Below are 24,927 nucleotides of genomic sequence, written 5' to 3'. Positions count from 1 at the left end.
CTTCACCGTGGTGTGATTGGAGAAGCCTCGATTTAAGGGCTGGTGGCCCTTTAAAAGACCGAAGGCTAAATTTAGCTGTTATAAATTGGTTATTTGTGCCGGATGCCTGTTCAATTAAAGCAAGTCACTGAGGCGTCTGAAAACTCACTGGCTTGGTGACTCAAGTCATCAACCACAACCCACAAAGAGGTGGTTACAGTCGCACTCACAACACTTACAATAATTAAACTGTTGATTTCTTGTCTTTTTTTCCACCGTGAACATATAAGCAAAATGAACAAATACACGGTTACATGTTTCATTTCTCAAACCATTAAATGATTAAAGTTATACTTCTCTGATAGTTTTATTTAAAGATAAATCATTAATGTGCACTGGAGCAAAAACAAAATGAGCAGCCTCAGCACACACGCCAGAACCAAGATGAACAACATGACAGCTCCATGAAAGTGAAGCCGAATCATCTTGATCGCCCCCTTGTGGCTGGCTGCAGTATAGGTCATAAACCCCGCCTCCTCCATAGGCTTAAAAGTCAAAGTACACATTACATATATTTTTCTCAAAGATGGTTTCTGTCACTTTAGGTAGTTCTTATCACACTGACGTGTTCATTTGTCTGGTAAATATGGTTTTAATTGGTCATTTCATGCTTTAACAATGGGGTAAGATGTCACGATTCACAGCTGAGTCTGACTCATGATTGGTCGAGCACATTTATCAGCAGGACCTCGAAACCAAAGCTCCATTATCAGATCGCTACTGCAGAGAGTCTGGCTCCATATGACGTCAAAAACGCAAGAAGGGGAGCATCCAGGATATTTAAGTTTCAGTTTGGTACAACTGGAGGAGGTGGAGGCACAGAGGGTTTTTTGACCACTCGTGAAGCTGGTCTATTTTTACAGATCAGAGATTGAAGATGTAAACGTGGTTAAGTTTGAAAACAAAACAAACAAAACCAACAACCTGCTGCTCCCATCTGAGAACTGACTGATGGTCAGATCACTGTTCAATGTCAGCTCTAATTCCCTCTTTTCCAAAGTGTATCGTGGGCATTTCTCTGAGCAATGGAAACATATCAGTATAATGAAGGTGAGCTCAGTGTGAACAGGTATTAAAGTTCACCAGTGAGCAGCTCCAAATGTTCACACCAGTGCTGACACTTGCATGCTCACACTCCTTTCAGCGGGCATGGCGGCTGTGCGTGACGCGTGCGAGCCGGTGTCTCAGTGAATTATTAACGAACGTAACATGATGACCGATGACTTGGAGCGGCCCTTCCCTCCCCTTCCCTCTCCATCCCTGACCCGGCTGTGTCGTCTTGGTTTCCACGGTCAGGGGGAGATGGAGGCCCACGCGGTATGATTGATTAATTCTGTCAAGTACACTTTTGCTGTCCCTGCACAGTGTCCTGTCCGAGCTCCCCTGCAATCCCTATCAGCGTGACGGCAAAGTCACAGGAAATCTCTGTCATTTCTGGAAGAGCCAAGCCCGCCCCCTGTCCACCATCTTCTTCGTCTCACCTTACATTCCCTCCAATCACACAGGCCCACGTGTCATGTGCCATTTGTAGTTTCTGATCGCTATGACAACAAAGCAATATCTCCTCAGGTTCGTTTACTGTTTATCTGCAGAAAGATTGCCTGAGGAAAAATTCACTATAATAATATGACACTTACCGTTTGATGTATCAAGACTACTGTTCTTTTCAAACTCTGAAAAAATTACCGATCTTCACTCATTGTCTACTTACAAGTATCTTCCAGGTTTTTTGGTAAGTTGTCATGGAGATAGCTCAAAAAAATCAACATGTGACCTATATATCATGTTAAGGTTAAAGCAGTAGTCACACACAACCCACACACATCACAACAATATATGAAATACATAAACTTAAACTGTAATGACAGGTCTGAATTCAAAATATAAAAATGTGTTTTCCAAGGTCAAAGAAACATTTTCTCACTCAATTGATTTTTTGTTTTGATGTCATTCCAACCAAAACAGTGAATGGTTTTAAATGTCGGGACATAAATCACCAATCTACTTGCTGTTAATCATAAAGCAACAGACAAAGGGTCAGTCAGGGAAATAGAAAAAAGGGTAACTTGAAATTATAGAGAAAAATAAACGAAGGTGTATTGCATGTGATGAACTGTTAAAGACAGACAGTATCAAGAATGGATGTTATGGCAGCTGTATTTTATCCCAACATCAGAGAAGCTGCCTCAGGTGTGAATGGCCCATTTGAGACTACACTGCCCTTCAGTTTCACTTGTGGTCTAAAGTATTTGCTGCACATCCTCTTATGTGTTGCACATAAACCTCAGAGTGATCATATCCATGGGTCAATCTACTGAACTGAGCCACACATCTGAGCCACTGAAAGACCTCAGCGCTGACAGTGCTTTGCCTCATATTGTGCCTGTGCGTCTGCTGCTACAACCTCCTGTAGTTTGTCAGGCAGCTCCTTCCTTCCAGACCCGGCAACCATCTCAGTAACATCCCAGTGGAGCGCTGGGTGTGTATCCATCAAGAAGGGAGCAGCCCAGAGGCATCTGTCCCTCAGCCTGTAAGTGGTATTGGAATAGTATTGAGATCTATGTAATTGGATTAGACCCACCTTAGTCCCCCCTCTATTCCACCAGCCTCCTCTGTGAAATCGGAACTTAAGAGCATTGACAATGTTCGTTTTTGTTGTGCTGCGGCTGATGGGAATGTAACATGATCTCTGTCTGTAGCTCCTGGCCTCATCTCCGCTCCCCGAGGCTGGGAAAATCCCAGCAGCAGCCTGACTGACAGCTCCACTCTGCCTGCCTTTGACTGTCAGGATGTTTGTGAGGTTCTGGTTCTGAGGCTCAGGCTACTGTGGTGATCATATGGAGCCTCGCGAAGAGGCCCACAGGAAGCGCTGAGGGCTCAGATCAGTCTGGGAGGTCCAACACACCTGTTCGGCTTTATACACATCACAGGTTAGGTGGAGGGCTGTGTTCTCTGGCTGATCTCAGTTAAAAGGCCTGTCACACACACACACACACACACACACACACACACACACACACACACACACACACACACACACACACACACACACACACACACACACACACACACACACACACACACACACACACACTCGTAGCTGCACTCAGGTGGAGGCCTGTTGCTCACACGCCACTGCAAAGAAAATCATACAGACAGCGCTGGTGCATGCAGTGTGCAGTACACAAACACAGGCTGTTCTCAGCTGCTCATTCATGCACTGAGAGTAGAGACACTACAGCGAAAGAGATATTATCTGTTTGACAATTTAGAGAAAAAAAGTTGCTCAATTTAATGTGTCGTCACAGGCTTCCATGATCCACATTACGAACGTAACATGATGACCGATGATTTGACTTATCATCAAAATACTCCAAAAATTGTCTAGCGTCCCGAGACGTTCAGTGTTTCACATGAATGGCGACAAAAGAAAAAAACATGAATCCAAACGGCAAAGCAAATACATATACACACTTATATAAGTGCCTGCCATGAAAATGATATTATCACACTCCTTAACATTTAGTGCTCAGTCCACACAGAGACACTGAGACCTACAGTTGGACAGATGAACAAATGACTAATCTGTTACTTACACCATTTGTGAATGAACCAAAACATCTTTCTCTGCATTATGTTCTGTAAAATACGTTTTCATAACTGACATGTGAATGCAGCATCTGTGATGGGCCAGTCTTGACTGATAAAATCATCTAATCATTATTATCAGTCAGGAAATCTTATTATCAGCTAATCTGATGTCCATGTAACAAATACACACAATGACTCCATGTGTTTGCTTCAGTTCACAAATCCACTGAGATGAGCAAATATTTCAACAATGAAAGGATTTATTTTTTTTTCCCTGTGTCACATTTCGACCTGCTTCAGAAAACAAAGGGATTTATATAAACTGTCCAGCGGCAACATGGAAGCCTGTCAGCCGACCTGGGTTTGTGTTACATTTTAATTTTTGGCGGCTGCAACTGTGGAATCAGATCATTATTTGAGAAGATCGCTGCAGCCAGAGGGAAGAGAGGGAGAGCAGACAGGGACGTGGAGTGGAAGAGATTGAGACGAGTGAAGGGAAGGAATAAACAGAGGGGTTTGTTTTTTCAAAATCTAAAGTCTGCTTATGTTGCTTCTATTTTTAGAGTAAAGGGAACAGCGAGTACATTGCACTTTAAATTATATATTTTCAGATATTAGATAACTATTTCATTACGCTGTATTTTTCTGAGCAAAATGTGGACATTTCATCTGAAATGCAGGATATAAAAAAACTATGTTGTGCTCATTAAACTGCCTTTTCCAACATTTGCATTTCACAAACTGTATCTTGTCCGTGGCAGAAATAATTCCAGCTTCGTTGCCAAAGCAGGTTTAACAACTAAATGCTCACCTCCTGGATTTGGGGGTTTCTTTCTGTCCCGTTCCCGGCTGCACGAACACAGTATTTAAATGACTAAAATGTGTTAGTAATTAAGGAATTAAGGTTTAAGCAACTAAATCCAAAGCAATGAAAAATGCTTCCCTCCCCACTTTATATCAGTAACTGAGTATTTAGAGTCAGTGTGTATTTTCTCATTAGTAACATAAACATGAATTACAACGAATCACCCGCAGCATTATTTAAATAGGTTGCAAAGAATAATTTCTTCCTGCACGCGCACACAAGCCTGCGCATGTACACACACACACACACACACACACACGTTCACCTCCTGTTTTTTAAACGTGTGGCAGGGAATATATGGGACTAAATAACCATTACAGGGGGTAGAAACAGCCTGGAATATAAAACGCTGTCAATACAGCGCTGAGCAGAGTTTGAGACCTTCTTATCTACAGACTGCATTAAGACATGGCTTTCACTTTTCTCCTCGTATGAATAATAAGTCCACATGAATTTATTCGCATACTGTCTTGAATTTTTAGTTCTAGTGAAAAAAGAAAATCCTAACCTACTAAAATGAAACGCATTAACTTGTTGCAGACGTCTTGTTGAGGTTTGTACTCTATGATGACTAATGACTCCCTATTTCTTTGCGTTCATCATTTCCTTTTTGCAATTTTTTTCTCCCTGCTTTCTTTTAGTTTTCTCCCCAAACTCTTTCTCTACCTCCATCTACCCCCCCCCCCGACCATCCTCGGCTCCCTCTCTACTTCCCTCCCGCTCTGCGCTCATTTTTAAATCTATGAATTTCTGAACATCATTTTCTTGATTTTTCCACGCCCCAGGGAGACATTCTCATTCCAGCCTCTCTCTTTTTTCACCTCATTTCCTCTCTCCTGAGTGAATCTCCCAGACAGGATGTGAGGTGACAGTGTGGCCTGTGGAGGTTAGGACGGGGTGGGTCGGGGTTTGTGTGTGTGTGTCTGTGTTGAAAGAGGTGGAAGTGGTACTGAAAAGAAAAACTGGGTTGGAGGATCAATGCTCTGCTCTTCCAAATCCAATCCTACACATGACCACGGGAGACGTACAGTAACACCTTCTCTTCCCTTTCAGGATTCAAGCCGGAGAATTAACCGTGCCTTTGAGAGACTTCTGCTCCCCCTTGGCATGAATGTGTCTCGTCCCACAAGGCCTCATGCTCTCGAAAGATATACAATCCTTATGCACCCCTTTGTGAGGATTCAGCTGTGTTAAAAAAAGGTCCATGCTCTTGCCTTGAGTGACCATATCTAGGCAGAAACAGAGGAAAGTGGACAGCGCCTCAAACAGGCCCCTTCTTAAATGAGGTGCCACATGGAAGAAATTCAAATTATACCCTACACGCACTGACACACACATACGATCTGAAAGCTCAGTGTTCATTAGACCAAGAAAGAGGGTTGTGAATATATGTAGATTCTATCATTTCAGTGTATTGACTGTGCGCGTATGAGTGTGTAGCTTCTGCAGCATGATGAAGCTGATCGGAGTAATTCAAAGGAATCAGTGTGTGTGTGCAGTGTGTGTATGCGTGGGCGGAGATGATGAGAATCACAGACTGATTAAAAGGACTTTCTCACAGCCATTGAGGAGAAAAAATAAGGGATGGACAAATTAAGGTTTAAATAGCATAAGAATACAAATTATAATCAGGTAATTTGGAAATTACAAACCCTCAACCTCCTGTAATTTTAAGTGTGAAGGTGACTTGAAATTATATTTACACTTTGACTTAATCATTTATATTGTATTATACTTTTTCAGAAAAAACTAGTGCAGTGCATGTTCTAAAGCTGCCTGTTTGTTTGACCTGCGGTGATGGTGGTTGCAGCTTTTCTCTCTGAAACTGTAAAAGTGACCTGCAGTAATTAAGCTGTGGCGAGTGAAGACCAACTGCAGGGCTCAGTCCACAGAACCACGGAGCTGCGTCACCGCTGCTGCACAAAGAGCTGTTCACCTGTTTATTTTAAACTTCAGTGAAGCTCGACTCGTGATTTGATGAGTCCCAGCCGCCGCTGCTATGGAACGCTGGCCATCTGTTTATTCTAATTGTATGAATATTGAAGTCCAAATCGCACTAAATTTCGATAATGCACTTTCTTGGGGCCTTAACAAAACATATGACAAGTGTAAAGCTGATAAGATGACCGGTTCTTTAGATATGTGTTCCATGTACAGACAGACAGATTTCTGGAATCATCAGATAGATGATCCTTTCTTCATCGATTGTCTACACGTTCCCTTGTTTCCCTCCCTGTCACTCCACTCATCTCTGATTCTCCCCCCCTTCTTAATTCTCTCTCGTGGGTTAGAGGTTCCTCACTGTGAGAGCAAAAGTATTTTTTTGAATAATCACAGGACTGTCTGAGCATAACAGCGGGAATAATTATATTAGAAGAATGCCGGCCGCTACAATGATAACCTCTGAAATAACTCTTAATCTTACAGACTACACAATGTATGCAAGCAATATTGAACAGGAAAACAAAAAACTCAAAAGTGCGAAGCAGAAAAAAAGAATAAGCTTAAAAATATACTGCAACAATATAAAGGAATGACACTGCTTTCAACAAACTGAAGAAATAAAGTAAAGAATCCTTCTATCAGTTAGTCAACATTAGAGGAAGTTCAATTATCCTTTGCCGCTGCACTTTACTCAGGTGTTTCTCTACAAATAATATTCTGTCTGTAGTGAAAGGTATATATTATGTACTTATTCTCTGTATTTTTATTTGTATTATTTGGAAGAAATATATTTTATTCGATTGCCTTTTTTTATTCTATTTTTCTATTATTTTATACTTTCACATTTTCTCTTGTTCAAGATACTTTACATTTATATATACTGTATATATATAAAAGTCACTGAATGTATTTGTATCAACAGAAACTTGGCTTTCCAGGAAATTCAAATGATGCACTATGTATGTTTGTTATCTGTGCACAAGAGTACAGGGTGTGTTTGTACACATGCAGGTGTTATAACATGTAGAATCAGCCTCTTACCTCCAGGGCTTTCCTCTTACTGTTGAGCAGCTTGGAGATGTCCCGGGCCACTCTCTCCACCAAGTCCTTGGGGTTATTTCTCTTGATTTCAAACTGGCTCTTCTTCTCATTGTAAATCTGCAGATAAAGAACAAAAGGGAATCAAAGGTCAGGCGACCGGAGCCATTACTTCAGTTGAGAGGCTCGCACTGGAGTGGGTTTGCTTATTCCAGAGGTAGCACAAGCATGAGATGGTAAACATTTACTGCAAAGCGGGCGTTTCACAGCCGGGTGTTATATCCATAAGCGTCAGCCCTGTAGCAGAATTAAACACAGAACAGAGGCTTAATGGCAAAGCACTTAGCGAGCTAGATGCAGTCTGGCAGTCAGGATCAAATTAAATGAACACAAACGCACTCCAGCAGATCCTCACTGCTGGGTGAACACCTTCCATCTCCACAATGTTAACTCTTTTAAAGCAAAGACAAGCAGTCTTATTTACAGCTTTGTGACAACATGTTGGTGAAATAATCCACTGGTTTAATTAAGAATATCTTAAACACAACAAGCCATAGAATTTTAGCCGCCTACAGAGACATAACTCCTTATTAAAGTGAAAGTAGGAGTTATATCTTATAATCAGCCACTGCAACAAACCAAGAACTCTTACAGCTTCACACAGTCTAGAACCAGTTAAGACCAGACTGTATATAAAGATGAACAACATGAAGCATCTTGATCGCCCCCTGGTGGCTGTAGTATAGATCAAAAACCCTGCCTCCCCCATTTAGTGGATGCGTCTTTACTCTTTAAATTCAAAATACAAAGACGAGAAGCACATCAGTGGTTTGCCACGTGATCCAACAGAGGGCGCTCACTTGACCTGTCGCAAACAAAAAGGTCAAAACACGCATCAAATACAGCCCCCCCCCCAGTTCCGACTCGGGCTCCAAATTGTGTTTTCAGCACAAGATGGCAGTGTGGGTACAACCAGGAAATTTTGGCTTCATTTCTTGATAGTGGGAGGAAGTTGAGACAAGTCATCCATCTTTATATACTGTCTACGGTTAAGACCCATTAAGCACACTAAAGATTTGCAAACCTTTTAAAAGAAGTCATAGAAATGGGTTTTGGATGCCGCGAGGACCTGAGCTGTCTGGGGAGGAGGGGCTTCCAGAGGTAGAATGACAGATGCTTGGACCACTGACAGAGGAAGGTACTTGGGAGATTAGTCTGCTACCCCTGGAAGAGTTGTGGCTGACTCAGCGGCCACGGCTCTCTGTAGGATCTGTAGTCTACTACCGAGCACCGCCCGAGGGATTAACACTTATCTTGCTGCCCTAAGACACAGAAAGACCCACTTTCATGCCGCAAAAGCCATTTTGTATAGTTCTCTCTGAGGAAACCCAGGAAAAGCCTGTTGTCGTTAAATATTTCAAAGCAATTAGTGTCGTATTCAGTCTCAAATGCTGCATTTACTTATGTTGTGTGTTTGGTTTAATCGGCCTTGTACTTTAATTAACAAAAAACTTAACTCTTCAATCAAACGATCAATAATTGAATCAAGTAATTAGACATTTGATATTGAACTCTTGATACATGAAGATATACTGCAATGGTTTTTACAAATAAAAACTGCATTTAGAAATAAGTAAAAATCAAGAATATCAGACTTTAGTTTAAATCTACAGCTTGAAAGTTCATCTGAATCCCCAGCAGCCTGAAGAGAAGATGTCATACATGTTTCAGATATATAAAAAGTATATATACTTTAAAAAAAGTCATTTTAAAAATTAATTAGAAAACCTTGATGTCTCTTCTGAAACACTTTGGCAGAACAAAGACTTTAATTCAGGTTTGAAGTGTTTCTGAGGTCAAAGTAAAACTTTTAAAGAAGTTGATTTCAGCCTTAGCAGCAGTCTTTTCCAACGCAGAGGAAATAATTGACCAGACAAGAGACAATTGACATCACAATTTGAGACCATGGTTAAAATTCATGGGTTTTACAACCTTAAGCTTTTCACTAATTTAGAGAAGAGAAGGCTGGAGCTTCAGGAATATACTGCTCTAAAAACAAATGACCAAATCAATACTCTCATATGTACTAACATAATACTAACATATGTGTCACTTAACAGCCAGTAAACCTGTGGCCACGCTACGCACTTGACTTTTTTGATGTTATCCAGAGTCTCTTTCATTCACTGAACGAGACTGTGCACTTTGACAACAACGTATCTGCACCATTATAACCAAGAGGAAAAATCAAACATGGAAGTTCACAGTAAAACTTGAACACGAAGTTTTGTTTTTGTATTCTGCACTGCAAATAGATGCATGGAAACAGCCTGGATAATATGAGGGACAAAATATAAGTTTAAATAAATAAATGATGATAAAATAAGTGACTGAACCCAAATAAGTGAAAAAACGAGTAGTTCCGATGATCACACCGCTATACAAACAGTCTGGCTTTACTGAGGAAACCTTTACATACATTAACATTTGAACACAGAAACAAATAAATGTGGGAATACAAAAATATCCTTTTTCAGCTGTATTTTTCATTTATGCATTTATTCACTTTTTTTCATATTCATGTCATTTTTTTGTCCTTCACAGGTTGAGGCCTATAAATATGGCAAAACAAACTGGAGGTGAGTCTTGAGTCAAATTGCAAGCCTCTTGCAGAACCCTGCATTTTCAGTTGGTTCTGTTTAGAGAGAGAGAAACACTGTCTGCATTTATCATGTGATCTGGTTATGCATTAATTAAACAAAGCTATTGTGGCCTTGGGTTTCAGAGACTATCGATGGTATTTGATATTCAATTGTTGATCCACTCTGGACACACACACCCACAAACACACGCAACAGCTCACATATCAGTTCGATCAAACGTGACTGAAACCAGCATAGTCCGAGGTCTCCTGACTGAATAATTTCTTTAAAATTGTCAAAGTAATGATCTCCTGCTCTGTTATGAAATATCATGTCTGTGGGATTGATGTGTTGATGTGCAGCAATTAGGAAAGGAAAACACTTGGGTCCATATGATCCATCTCTGTCAAGCCGAAAGCTGGGCAGGCAGCCAGAGGCAGTTTCCTTCCACTGGCCCAGCGAGCAGGCAAACCTGGCCCCAGACGCTCACACCGCGCCAGCCGGGCACTCTGGTGAGATTGCCTGGTGTCTTATTTTGGCCGCCCTCTGAGGGAATCAAGGATCCTGCTTAGTTTCAAACAACACTTCTACTTTTCAAAGTGAAACCTGAAGGTGAAATCTGCAGACTCGTTCATAATGCGACAAAAGAAAAAATGGTTTTAGACGAGTAAAACAGGTGGTTCAATTCTTTTAGTTTCATTTTTTCTTGCTTCAGCTCATCATCCTGAAAAAGTAATTAGTCTGCGATTTAACAGTCACACACACACACACACAGTATATCCGTCATTATCCTTCAACTCTAAATGAGGCGGTCCTCAGACCAATAATCACGTGAGTGTTAGCACAAATGAACGTCGCTGCACATTTTCACATATACATCCGCAGTAACACACACACACACAATTTCAGAGGGCTTTTTGTCAAGGTGGAAGAAGCCATTAATGGAATCTTATTAAACCACAAAACAAGAGCAAAGTTTTCTCCGCTCCATTGACAGACTATAAACCCCTGACTCTTATAAGCGATGCATTTTCAAGTCGATTTAAAAACCATGTCAAATTTGTTTTTAAATCAATATTCATTTCCTTAATGTGTGGTAGTGCTCTCTGCCTCCCTCTCTGGAAGATTCATGGCCGTCTCAGGGACATTATAGACAGAACCTCGTCTGCTCTGAGCTTAGAAACAAAACACAAAAGATGGAGTTAGGGATCAATATGCAGGAAATCCTAAAATCCCTTTTTAAAATATCTTCCGGAGGAAAAAACTTTTACTTGTCCTGTATTGTCCTTCTATCCAGGGATTGAAACTTAGCCCAGAGCATTTGTGCAGCCTCTAATACTACAATCATCAAACAGCCTCAATGTAAAATGCACTGACTTATAACTGCCTCAAAACATAGAGCCAGCAAACCATTGAGAATTAAAGTCAACCACTGTCACTGTGGTCAACAACTTGAAACTGAAAATTTGCTCCTGCAGCATATGCTCAGCTAGTAAATGCCCACCAGCCTCCATTTCAAAAACACATGCCGAAGGATTATCAAACTTATCAAACAAATATCAATGGTGGGTCCAGACATAAAATACAGGTTACAGTTGCATGGGGCAGTCACTTCTTTCCAAAAAGTCAAGTTCCAACAAATCTGATATAACACTGCCTGTGTTTTAAATATATTAGAATATGCTTTGCTATAGCTACAGTCATCCTACACATCAGTAGTGACTTAATGTACTGATAAGCTGAAATCACATTTAAAGTCAGTACATTTAGATTTATATTTGGATCTGCACTAAACTACACACACTCAGTCCCAGAAATCAGTCCCATCAAGATCCAGGAAAATATTGAAAACCTATGGATCTTGCTATGTTAAAGAAAGTAAAAAAGAATCCCTGGATCTGTATCCACACTGTGGTCCAGTAGTTTTTTTGTGTAATCATGCTGACAATCAAATAAACCAACAAATAAATAGACAGGGATGAAAATGTCCACAGGTAATCAAACAGGTCATTATAGTTTGAATATGAATTTTGGATATTTTCAACCCCCATGTTTCAATATCAACCTTAAGCCTAGTTTATGCTTCTGCGTCGCGTCGACGCCGTACCTACGCTGTAGCTACGCCATCGACGCGGACCCCTTCGCCATAGCCTGACGCGCACCTCCAAAAAATCCTAACTACGCGTCGCGTTGACGCGGACCGCAAGCGCTGTGATTGGTCCGCTCAGAACGTAAGTTCCGGCAGTTGCTTTTCCGGTCTTTCTTCCTCGTCATAAAAACCACCTCTGCAAACGTCTTCTCTGTCTCCTGCGCTTCGACATTTACAATATATGCATTTGTTCTTCAATATTGATGAGCTCCAACTCCAAATACAGCTGCTCCACCTCGGTCGCCATTGTTTACTGTTGTTTACTTTACGGAAGAAAAAGCGAGGATTCGGCTATAACCACACAAACACACAGCCACACCCCCTAGCGGCATCGACGAAGAACTTGGAATGCTCAAAGACCACGTCGACGCCGTACCTACGCCATCGACGTGACGTAGAAGCATAAACTAGGCTTTAGTCCCAGGTACACTCTACGGAAATATTGTGGTTCATAGTTTCGATGTCAGTATCAATAATGAGACCAATTCAACTGAAATCTGTCTCACTGTGGCCCATATAATAATCCAGTGGCAGCACAGTGGGGCCGTGGTCAGGTTCTAGGCTCGACCAGCACCTTTCTGTGTGCAGTTTGCATGTTTGCCCCACGTGACTCTCAAAGTACAAGTGATATAGATAATGGATGAATAAAAAACATCCAGAAACCGAAAACTGTCAAACTTGATTTGATATGACATTTTCATAAATAGCAGATTATAGATCAGTGTCCTTTAGCTGAAGTTGGACTTTGCTTCCTCAGTTTAAATAATAACAACATGCCATGTGCTGTCACATAAAAAAACAGCACTAGCACCAGTTTCCCCTGTCGTTTTTGTGTGGGAACAACTTTGGATGTTTTCCTGAGGAAATCCATTTCCCGTTTTATCACTCTGCGTGGACTAATAAAAACACAAAAGAGAGACAAATAGAGCCTGATAGGGCTGTATGGTGCTCATCTTTGTGACAGGTTGGCCATTACAAGCTCCTGTAACGGGGCAGATGAGGTCCCTGTCCACTCTGAGAGAAGATTGAGGAGCGCTGTCAACCGGACGGAGCTCAGGTCCAGAAAAACGCATCCAGCCAACGAGCGTTAGGCTGCAGGAGCAATTGACGCAGACGGACGGCACATGGTAATTCTGGCCATGACAGACCTGAGGAGCTTTAAAATCCCCATTAGCTACAGGCTGGAGATGAGTGACCATCATCACTGAAGGCCCACATGCACATCAGCCCACCTGAAATTATATTTGAGGGTTTCGGAGCTTGACTCACTCACAGGTGATGGGACAGCAGAAGGAGAAAAACCAAGCGCTGTCGCAGGCAGCATACTGATAATCATATGCAATGTTTGAGCTGAGGCGAGCTCCTTGAGGGCACTTTTAAACATACCAGGAACATAGAGAAACATGTAAATTTTCATGGACAGCAATACAAGAAAATTCCATAAATCACTATATTTCAAATGCATTGTACAACTACAGTGAGGAGCTATAACAGATGATTGTTTTTTATTTTCCACTCGAGGTCGAGAAAGTGAAGCCAATATGTAAGTGCCTGAAACATGTATTCTCTCAAATGACCAGCAGAGGGCGACTCCATCAGTTACAAAGATAAGTTATTTTCTAAGTCTATGAGAAAATGTGTTTACTTCTAGTAGAGGATATTGCCCGGTATGTATTGGGGCATGGATACCACATGATTGACAGCTAGTAACGTCCAATAGGTGTAGTTCGCAGGTGTAAGTGTGAGTGTAGAGTCCTCAAGCTCTCACTGAGGCTCCACCCCCAGCTCCTCTAAATATGGTTACTTATGGTAAAAAAAACTATAAACAAGACGACCCTGGATGAAATGCCAACGTCAGGGCTTCAAATCAGCAGCTAACAAACCAAAGTGACGTCACAGTGGGCGGTCACATGTTTAGCAAAGTTTACGTTTAAAACCACAAAACCTTCAATCTGGAGCGAAAATAAGGCTTTAAATTTAGAAGAAATTATAATGTGACATTTATCATGATAATGAGTGATATCGACTGATATGAACATTTTTCTCTCAGTAACATTTTTGGCTATATCACCCAGTCCTATTCAAATTATGTAAAATCCTTTTATTTGTATAAGAGCACATTCAGTACCATTGCATATGTACTGCATCTACACAGTACAGCAAACCTATTATCTTTAAATGTCAGTGGAGATAAAATACAGTTTTAATTTAACTTTACTTAATTGATTCGCTTAAATTGATTTGCTTCATTGTACACAAAAATCCAATAAGAGTACTACATAGTCGATGGTGGAAGAGGTGCTCAGACCATTTACTCCAGTTAACTAAATGATCTATAAAGTCTCATTGCATTGATTGATGTTCTTTTCCCACCAAGCGACTATGGGTGTGTTTCAGTGCAATTAACTGTACAGAAATGTCATCTCTGAGCAGCGTTTTAGAAAGAACTGTGCATTCAAAACTGAAAAACAGAATAAAATGGATGTGTCTGTTCCGTGATGCCCATCATTTCCGTAAAGAGGAATGATAATTCATGGGTTGGAAAAGACTGTGGAGCAAATAACAGTGTTGATCAGTTATGCTGTTGGCTGGAAGTCGTGAAGCCTGGCCAGCGTTGTGTGTCGGGCTGTCATTCTCACAGGAAAAGAGGAGAGGTGGCTCCGCAGAGCGCCACTGACAGCCAATCGAACCTTCTGCTGCTCACGCTCACACAGGATCCGGCAGAAGTAACTTTGCCAATCGCCACCAATATGCTTTCTCTGGCAGGCGAGACATTCAAGTACACACTGAGAATCATACACAACACAAACACACACACAGAGTGAGACATGCAAATGTACATGTGCGCTAAACTCACATTCCCGCCCTCTGTGCAGCTCACACACACGTCACATTCCCATCATTAGCCATGATGACTGGTTGCAATGTGCCAAGCTCTGAGTGTCTCTGTAAACACGCAGATGGAAAGACAGAGGGTGGCGAGAATCCAGAAAATTACTGTTAAAAAGTGGTATGCTGATTCAGCCGGCGCTCATCAGAGGTCCTCTGTTCTGCATGTCGACCCTGATGCTCCTCAGCTTTACTTACATTGTAAAGAAACGTGTTAACGCAGCAGAAAATTTCAATACCGACTCATGTTTTGCACAACCTTGGATTTTTCACGATGTTCCTCCTGTCATCTGCACAGTCAAAACAGCAAATGATAACAAATAAAAAAGATTTATTTCTGGCCCCAACACTCATTTCACACTTATATGTCGACTTTTTTCACTGCGTTCTCTGGTAGAAATGATGTTCTTCGTTGGTGTTGATGTTATTGTCCCTCCGTCTGTGTCTAAAAGAGAGGACTGCTTATCTCTCTGTGAAGTCAGCCTCAATAGGCCGCGTCTGGCTGCAGCGGCGGCGAGTTTGACAGAGACAGATGCCACATCATTAAGGAATATTAGTGGGCTCCGTCGAGCAGACCCAGCTTCCACGGGCCGCGGGAAGAGTTCAATAAGAGAGAACACATAGGGAGCTGCAGCCCCTTGGAGGAGCTCGATAAGACACAACACACCAGAAGCCTCTCATAGTTCAATAGGACTGGAAGCCTCCAGAGGAGTCCAGAAAAAAACAGAAACACTGATTGCTATGAAGTTAGTGTCTCGGGGAGGTTTAGTCTCAATGAGACGAAGGACGAAAAGAGACAGATCAGTGCGTGAGCAATGGACAACATGTTTACAGCTCATCTACCACCTGCTTTGTTGGCTGCCAGGACTCGGTGCTGCATCACACCAGCTGAATAAAAGTGAGTAACTTCACAAACAGACCTATATGAGACAAAAACAACCTGTCTCCCATCAACCCTTCATATTTCCAGTGGTTAGTACTCATTACTCTCACGGCCAACAAACCCATCATTACCAAATGTGACTATGTTACTTTAAAGGTCAAAAGAGTGACCTCTGTGTAAAACCCCACTGTTCCTGTATGATATCAGAGTTACCTGCATGTCTTTGGACTGCGGAAAAAAATCTGAGCACCCAAAGAAAACCAACATAGACGTGGAGAACATGCAAATTGCACACAGAAAGCCCCCTGGCCAGACCGGAATTTGATTTTAACCTTATTCCTGTGACGTTGCTAACCACTGCACCACCGTTTCTCTCTGTTTTGTTTGTCGTCTTAATGGATCAACAGGTGAGGATGTTGATTTTCTGCACAGTAGATTAAGCTTCTGTCTCAGTATTTCAGTACAATGTCAGATACATGCATATTTAAGACCCGGTTTCAAAAGACTATTGTTTCAAAAACAAGTCAGCTGGAAATATTCGTCTGTCAGATTTGGCAACCGCACAATTAATTGGGCCAAAATTCACCAGCATCTGTTGTCATTTCAGCCTTTAAAATCAACGTTTGCCAGAAATGAAAAGCCTGCTTTGGTTTACTATCGTCTGAAGTCAAGGACTCATTGTCTAATTGTTTCCAACATTATGACAACTATTTTAAGATAAATCTGCCACCACTGTCTGGGTTAATTGAGCAGATTATGAGAAGGAACATAATAGAGAGCTTGAGCAACAATGGCTGTTCCCCCAAAGCATCTTGATTGCCACAAATTAGGAACATCCTCCTGAATGTAAAATTAAAGCCAAGATGCTCAAGGTCAATCAGGTTGTTGGTGACAAAAGATGTGGACATTTCTAAAACCACAAACCTCTGTACTGTAACAGTGCAAACAGACATGATTCCAGCACAGTGTCAGAGGCAACGCAGAGTAATTCAGAGCAGGCTGCATCCATGCACTTAGCAAAAGAAACAAAGGCTGGGCTCCATATTTACATGCACCCCTCTGGGAGAGTTTGAGATTAGAGAGAGAAATAAGCAGAAAGATGTCATGGAGGAGAGGAGGGGTGGATTAACTTCTGTAACATTATCAGAGGGACTGTCAACTGGTGATACGAACAGGTCTAAACAAAGGAAAACATTATTCACACAACCGCAGCCACACACATGAACAAACAAGGCACACTTTGCATATTACAACCAGCCTCGTTTAATCTCCACCCTGGAAATTGCATATTCACCTGCAGCTACTGCGTAAATGTATGAATGTCCTCGATCAGTGCATATAAACATGTCATCACTGCATCATTGCATCTCATCAACATCCTGAGTGATCCAATTACCATCTTCATTTTCAGGGCACGGGCCCCAGCTGATCTGATTGGCCTCTGAATGGCCCCTGTCCTGTCATTAGTCCTAAAAATAGTCATTTTCCAACAATATTCCAACATCACTTTTTTGAAGTTTGTAATGTGCATAGACGAGGAACCATTTTAAAAGTTAGCATTAACAGCAAATGGAATGACTTAAATGAGCACCTTGGACATATTTCTGTGTAAATTGTGCCCACCCCCCTTATGGCTCCTGATTTGGCAAAACCCTCAAACTGCCACTGCCCTGAAGTACATTTAAATATTTAAGATTCATTGATTCAGTACTGTTGTAGTTCATCGTTGTAGTCCACCTTAACTAATCCACAGATTTAACACCTTTATTAAAACTGACCTTTAACACGGTGTTTTACATTGTAATTGATCAAGCAAATAAATGAAAAACACCTATTCTCCAAACAGATGAGGCATGTCAGCATGACAGTGTGCGAGAGGGGTATTCACGAGTCACAGACGCTGCATACCAAGAGGCAAAAAAGTCCGACTGGACAGATGGAGTCCACAGCGATCTTTTAATTGCCCAGTTTTGTATCTACTCATTAATTAGCCCTGTCAGAAGAAGCAAAGGGTCATGCAGAAGTGGTGCGTGATGGCCGCGTTCAGCTGGACTTGCTCGGTGCAAACCAGCCGACCAGTTGGCGACTACCAGACGGGAGGATTCATAATAGGTGACTTGTTGGAATGGAGAAGGACAGAGAAGAAATGTGGGGCAGCCTCCCCCCTGCTCCTCTCCTCCCTTCCATCCTCAGTCAGGGTATTTGTCTTTTAGACAGAGATAAACTGCAGCCCTTTATTAACTTGCTGATGGTAGGGAATTGTTTTTTTTCTCCATCCACTAGGTTTTCTCAAATAGACAACTGCAAAAAAATATCCCTATATTTCTTCCCTTCTCTATTTTCTTGACTTCCAGCCCATCCTCATCCCCAGCTTCGATTCACTTCCTTCATATAGCTCTGAAACTGCCAGCACATTGTTACAGTAACATCTCAGAGCTTCATTTCTTCCCAGATCCTTCCAAAGCATGATCCAGGACCTCCCTGGAACCTATTTTGCTGGACCCGTCCTTTGTCCTCGTCGGAAATGTCACGCCCCTTACCCAGAGGCTTTCTGATCAGCTGTAAAGACCATAATAACCACAGAGCTGGGTAAGTGACATGTTACTCTGTGCTGTGGACACAGGAAAAATAAACATCTGAAACGCAAACAAGATGTTTGAGGTACTGCAGGAGCAATGTTTTCTCTGGGGTAGAAGGACTCGCTTGATTTATGGGTAATCACTCAGGTCCAAAATAGAAAAAACAACTAAACATATGTGACTATTTCTTGGCTGTTGTTTCAGAACAGACAGAAACAACATCACATTTAGTTCAGTTCCTTATCCTAGTCATTTTTGTGGGTTTATGGAGGTTCTATATTTTGGCCCTTATTCCATTTTCTACACAGCAGTAATCCACATGCAACAGCTGTTTCTTTTCTTTGACGCCCCCCTGCAAGTTTTCAGTGATTATAAATAAATAATGTTATTTGTGATGTCAGGTTTCCTTTGTTTTGTATTGTGTCCTCCAGCCACTGTGGAATTTTCGTATTTTTTTGTACATACAGAAGTTTCTGTATCAAACATACAATCATCTAAATTTCATCTCCCATCACATGAACTCAGAACACAGAGAGGACCCATCGTTATGTCGCCGGTGCTTTACTCCAGCCTAATGTTACTCCAGTGTGTGATGTCATCATGCTGTGTTGTGTGTGTGTTGGTGTCTGCCCTGTCACCCCAGCTCTCCCCTTTACACACACATTGATCCAGTTCTGTGACTAAACCTCTGCAGGATGGGGACACAACATTGAACCACAGTTCCATGTTAGTACCTTTTATACAGAACAGTGAAGCAGAATAAAGGTGCAGGCTGTGTGACAAAGGCTTGTGTGTGTACGAGGGCACGAACATCATTTTATGGGGTGCCCATTTATTTCTGCATCTCAAAGACTCAAAGTCCACACTCTGTCTAAATCTATACATCATCTATTCGGCAGGTTAATTGGATGATTGATAGGCTCCCGTCCAACTTAATTCTCCGTCTCTGTTGTTAATTGAAAAGGACAAAGGAGCGACATAAACATACTTCCAGGATTGATCCTGCAGCAGTGGGCCGACTTACAGGATGTTCCATCAACTTTGTGTTAAATACTTCAAATGTGAACAACAATTGGTATTTCAGTATGTTTGGTCTAATGATTATTTAATATGCTGCAAATACAAGGCTGTTGTGTTTATCTACAATTCATTTAGGCTAATGAGGGCAGGTAGAGTGAACTCAGTTTAGTTTATCAAGAGATAACGTGCAGATTTTTCCCCCAGGACCACACGCAGCGACTCAGCTGTTATGATTTTCTCTGACCACAGTGCTACACTTTATGTTTTGATGTGTGCTTTGTGTGTGTGGGGGAATTTGTGTTTGCATGGCTGTGTTGTTCAGTGTGTGTGTTTGAGTGGGCCGTGGAGGTCCTCCTGCTGAGGAGACAGAGCCCCGGGGGGTTTCTCTCTCTGTGGTGTCTCCTCCTCTTCCTCCTCATTTGACTAATTACTGCGCCACTTCCACGCCACTGATGACGCCTGGCACCTGTCCATCAGCCTAGCTGTGAGCTTGGCTTGTTTCAGCCTATTGATACAAATGACTTGCTAAACACTGTCTCATCCAGTGCTCTCTACGCATTTAAATTCAACACACATTTTAAAGTATGTCAAACCTACACTGTCTGTTTTTGTACTGTACAAATCCTATTAAAAACATTAAAGCTAATGTTTTCCATTCATTATATTTTTTAGAATAATCAATGTCTAATTGCATTATTTTTGGTTTGCAGTTCGCTGCTCATGCTAATTTTGGACCTGGGTCATCCAAGCCAGAAAATATGAGCACTGCTGCTCTTTCACGCCATCTGTCTGTCCTCTCAGTTCTCTCAGCGTCTTTTACACAGATGCTAAATCTGCCCCACACTGAATAAACTGCAGCTCCACACATTTCTGACCACTCCTGCCAAACTTCAGCAGCTAGCTTTCATCTATAAAACGTTTCTGTCTTTCCATTTCCACTGTGTTAAAACTACTTGTGTTAAAAAATCTTCCTGGCAGCCTTACTGCAAGTTCTTTAAATAAGACTGGTCATCTGAAATCTGCTCTGCTGAGTTCTCCCTCGTAAAGCATTGGTAAATATGAACTGCATAACGAGCCGGGGGAGGGCAACTTGCAGAGTCAGCATCAGTTGTGTGTGGATCAGCTTTAATTTGGAGGAAAGACTTCATAGCGGCATTAGAGCAGCAGAGGTCAATGAGGTGATGTTATGTAATTTAAATGGGTGAAAATAGCGTGTTTATGCACAGCAGTGGAACACAGTGCTCATTATCCAGACGTACAGACTTTGTTTAACAAAGCTAAAAGAAAATTATTTTGGTCATTACAGACCTACAAATGTTATTTACTTAAACACAAAGAAAAATATTCTAATGTGGGCTGACCATTTCAGTTCGTTTTGAATCCAAATTAAATTATCAGAGAACAGTGGAATTTTCACGATTCTAAAAATAACAATTTGCACTGTTTCTTTGGAGTATCAGGAAAAATCTCTTAATCTTAATAAATAGCAACTCAAAACCTCTAATACCATCTGGTATGAAGCATGAAGCAGCATGGGATCATGGGAGGGGTTTTCTCAAGAACCATCAGCAATGAAAATCTACAAAGTTTACTGCGAGAGCTTCAGCAACAGAACACACAGCAAATGGCAATGAATTATCTTGATCCATTATGAGTGACTAATGCAAACAGAAGAAGAAAAAAGCAGCTGACTGGCTATTTTTATACATTTTAATGAAGAATTGTAAAATACTGTATCTTTAAAGCTTGTTTTAAAGGGTCACGCTTGTTTTTAGAAAAGAAAACTTTGCCAGGGAAACTTGAAATTGTCTCATTAAAAGCAATTATATATTTTAAAAAAAGTGAAGGAGGGCTTAATCAGAGATCAATTAACTTGGAGAAATTATTATTCTTGGCAGCAAACTGAATGAGTGACACATTCTCAAGATCTCAGCTTTGAAATAGTTCCCCAATATATTTCAGAAATAACGTTTTTCCACGTGCGACACACTGTATTTCTTGGCTATTGGAGTTTTTATGTCCGACTCTGCAGGCCCAGCACATGCATACCTGAGTGACAGTCACCATGACAGCCATTTTGTTCTGAACCAGTTATCTCTGTCTTACCACAGGCGGAACAGGGCAGAGAGGGAGGCATCCAAAGACAATTTAAACTCACAGTGCAGATTACATTTCAAACCTCCCAGACTGAATATTTAACCCGCTTGCCTTTCAATAAGTGATACGGGGGGATTTTCACTGACTCAGGAACTCAATTTAACCTCTACCCTCCTATAGCCTTGCCCTTGGTGATGGCCGAGCCCCTTCCTCCCTCCTCTCCCCTGACTAACACTAACAGTGGCTGTCTGCTGGGCCTGATAGAGAGCGGCTCCATGCTAAGTCATTACACACAGAGCACAGCCTAATTACACACAGACAGCCCCCCATGTAACCTGCCAAAAGGGTCAGTGCTCTTAGAAGTGACAGCATTAAGAGAGCAGCTACACAAACCCTGGTTGAGAGATAAGGCCTGGTGGGGACGTCTTCAGCATGGCATGATTGTGCCTTTATGTGGATGGGGTGCAACCTCAACGACCTTCCATATCTGCCCCCGCTGACAGACGTCGGAGTCGGCTCCATCTTTGTTTTGTTTTTTTCCACCACCAATCTCCGGGCTCTGCAGCACAACACGCAGCCCTAACAGGTCTGCGGCGACACACTCAACTGGATATTTCTCCGTATTGAGCATCACAGGGCCACTTTTACAGCATGCCAATTCCTCCCAAACTGGCTGTTTCCATAGAAACCCAACACTTAATGACCGATAACAGAAAACGACCTGGGTAAAAAACAGGAGAGAGAGAAAGCTATGACAAAGAGAGATGGGGAGAGACAGAGGGACATCTTGTGGAACAAAAGAAGCAATTTAGTATTGGAGGACAGCGTGAAACCTGATTATGTCGTCAGTGTAAATGATCACTAATTTCCCTCTGTCCAGCTGGGCCAGATTAATGCCTACCCATTCTGCAGAGTAGACAGAGAGCCAGGGCTTAACCATTTCACTGGGCAGCCCTCCACGCCCGTGGCCTTAATAAAATACTGTGCTTGGACCACACGTCCATAAATGCATAGAAACAGCAATGCAGCAGCAAAATATAAATTTTTCACACAAATTATTAAGTCAAATAAAAGCAATGGAAATTAATATGGTAGGACAACGCAAGCATCGAGTTCTGTCAGAAGCTCAGTCCTCTACACCTCCAGGTATCATCAACAATCTGCGGTCAGTTATTGTCCAGATCACTGAGCTGAGATATATATATATATAAACTGCAAAATACACAATGTACATACATATAGATATAGTCAACATTTGACTCCTGTAGAAGAACATTAATAATCAATAAGATTATAATTATTGATATAATTAATGATTATTATGATCATTAGGAAATCATTTAATAGTAATGCCTTTCTCTTAACAGGAATCTGTTGTTTCTCATTATTATAATATATATCTTTTATTTGATGATAGAATTAATGTGAACAGAAAAATGTGTAATTTATAGTGTCATAAGTCAAACATTTTAACAGGTGCCTAACACTTCTGTACATGTTTTACTACGAGCATGTGTCTGAAGGGTTTGACACTAAAGTAGATTCCGGCCTGTTAAATCCAGAGCACTCACATTTTTGGCTTGATAAATTATTTGAGGCCGGCTTGTCCACGGCTCTGGTCCTGAAAGTCCCAGATAATGATCCCTCTGAGTGTGACTTTAATATTTAAATATTTGACATAATCGGAGAGTTGAGTGCAACCCTCGCTCCACAGACTCCAGGTCAGAGGTAAAACATCTTGTGTGATCACGAATCAGATGAGTGCAAACGTTCAACAGTGCAGTGCTTTGATGTTTCTCTGCGGCGCTCGCCCACTGGTTTCCACATAACTGGGTCTGATCCCTCTCATCAGAACCACCACGCTGTTTGGCTGCTGAAAGCCCCGCAATTTTACTCCTCTACGCATGCTGTTCTGATTATTCATAAAGCAAGCAATTACACATCCATTAAACCTGCAAATACAAAAATGGGGATCAGCAAGAGTGTCACATGGATCAGGTTCATTACAGAAAACATCCACAACCTCTGCAAGTCAAAACAGATTCTGAAATTACGGTTGACTGATAAGCGATTAAAAGCCAACAACAGCTTGGGTCCTCGATACCTGAGGACAAAATGGGGGACACAAACGAAAAGTAACATTCAGGGGTCTGCAAATGTTGCAGCAATGAATTCATTTTCATTTTCTAAATGCAGCACATTAAATTACATGTTTTTATTTTCTCGTAAAAATGTTGGATAGGCTGTAGCAAAACTGTTTAATAATGTGCAACCACAACTTCCTTAATACATGGTGAAATGGAGCTTTAATATACTTGGCATTATGCACTGGAATGCACATTTTCATTTTGTGCACAATTTCCTAAAACTATCAGAATCATTTTCACCAAAGAAATATTGACTGCTGTATTTGGGATACAAACCACTGCAGTGAGCAAATGTTAATGTAGCAGTTTTGCTTACATCCACAAATAGTCAGCATCAGAAATGACACGGAATGAAAGCTTGATGTTTCCACTACGTTTCACAGCCATTTTCTCTTTTAGTATCTTCCATGTCCAACATGTTTTTCTTCTCTGACATTTGCTGGCAAACTAAGATGTGCACATTACCAACAGAGTCAGTCTGAAGCAGCAGAAAAAATAAAATCATACTATGTCTTAGTAGTTTCCGATAAGATGTGTTCAACTGATTGTATCTGATTACCGGTGTTGTGTTCCAGTGCTGGGTGTGTACCTGTTTTATGAAGTGTGTAATTGAGCTCTCTGTGTCCTAACGTTCAACAGTAATGACGGTCTCTTCCTTCCAGCCTCAACACCACAGTCTGCCACTGACAATGTGCTTTCGTAAGCTGTCGCACTTACTTAAGTTGACCTTGTGAATCAGTTACATACTGTACAGGTCCACTGCATTTCACACTCTCGTATAAGAATGTTTAATTATTTATATAAATAGTATCCATCTATTTTTATTTTACACTATTAAAAAAGCAAACGTTAAATGTTTACACTTAATTTATTAAATTTTGGGTTTGAGTTGATCCAAGTTACATTTTTATTTATGATGCGATAATCTGCATTAGAAAAACTCACAGAATTTTTACTTCTTATTCCAAGTTGGAGTAACTTACATATGTTGTGTCCCCTTAACTCTCAGTGTGTTAAAAGATCATGGGTTTTGATTTCTGAGTT

At 41.3% G+C, this 24,927-nt stretch overlaps 1 protein-coding gene across 5 annotated transcripts in view; it reads right to left on the bottom strand.

Moving 5' to 3' along the window:
- cacna2d2a (calcium channel, voltage-dependent, alpha 2/delta subunit 2a) overlaps window positions 1-24,927 on the bottom strand; it is a 140,026-nt gene that overhangs the window by 92,914 nt on the left and 22,185 nt on the right. For all 5 annotated transcript variants that reach the window (XM_069535948.1, XM_020101567.2, XM_069535971.1 and 2 more), the window contains exon 3: window positions 7,481-7,597. In XM_069535948.1, the coding sequence (XP_069392049.1) occupies window positions 7,481-7,597 (117 nt within the window). The remainder of the gene's footprint in view (window positions 1-7,480; window positions 7,598-24,927) is intronic.

Source organism: Paralichthys olivaceus, chromosome 2 (assembly GCF_024713975.1).
Source record: "Paralichthys olivaceus isolate ysfri-2021 chromosome 2, ASM2471397v2, whole genome shotgun sequence".
Classification (NCBI taxonomy): domain Eukaryota; kingdom Metazoa; phylum Chordata; class Actinopteri; order Pleuronectiformes; family Paralichthyidae; genus Paralichthys; species Paralichthys olivaceus.
Note: the sequence above shows the minus strand (reverse complement) of the source record. Positions and strands in the feature narration are given on the sequence as shown.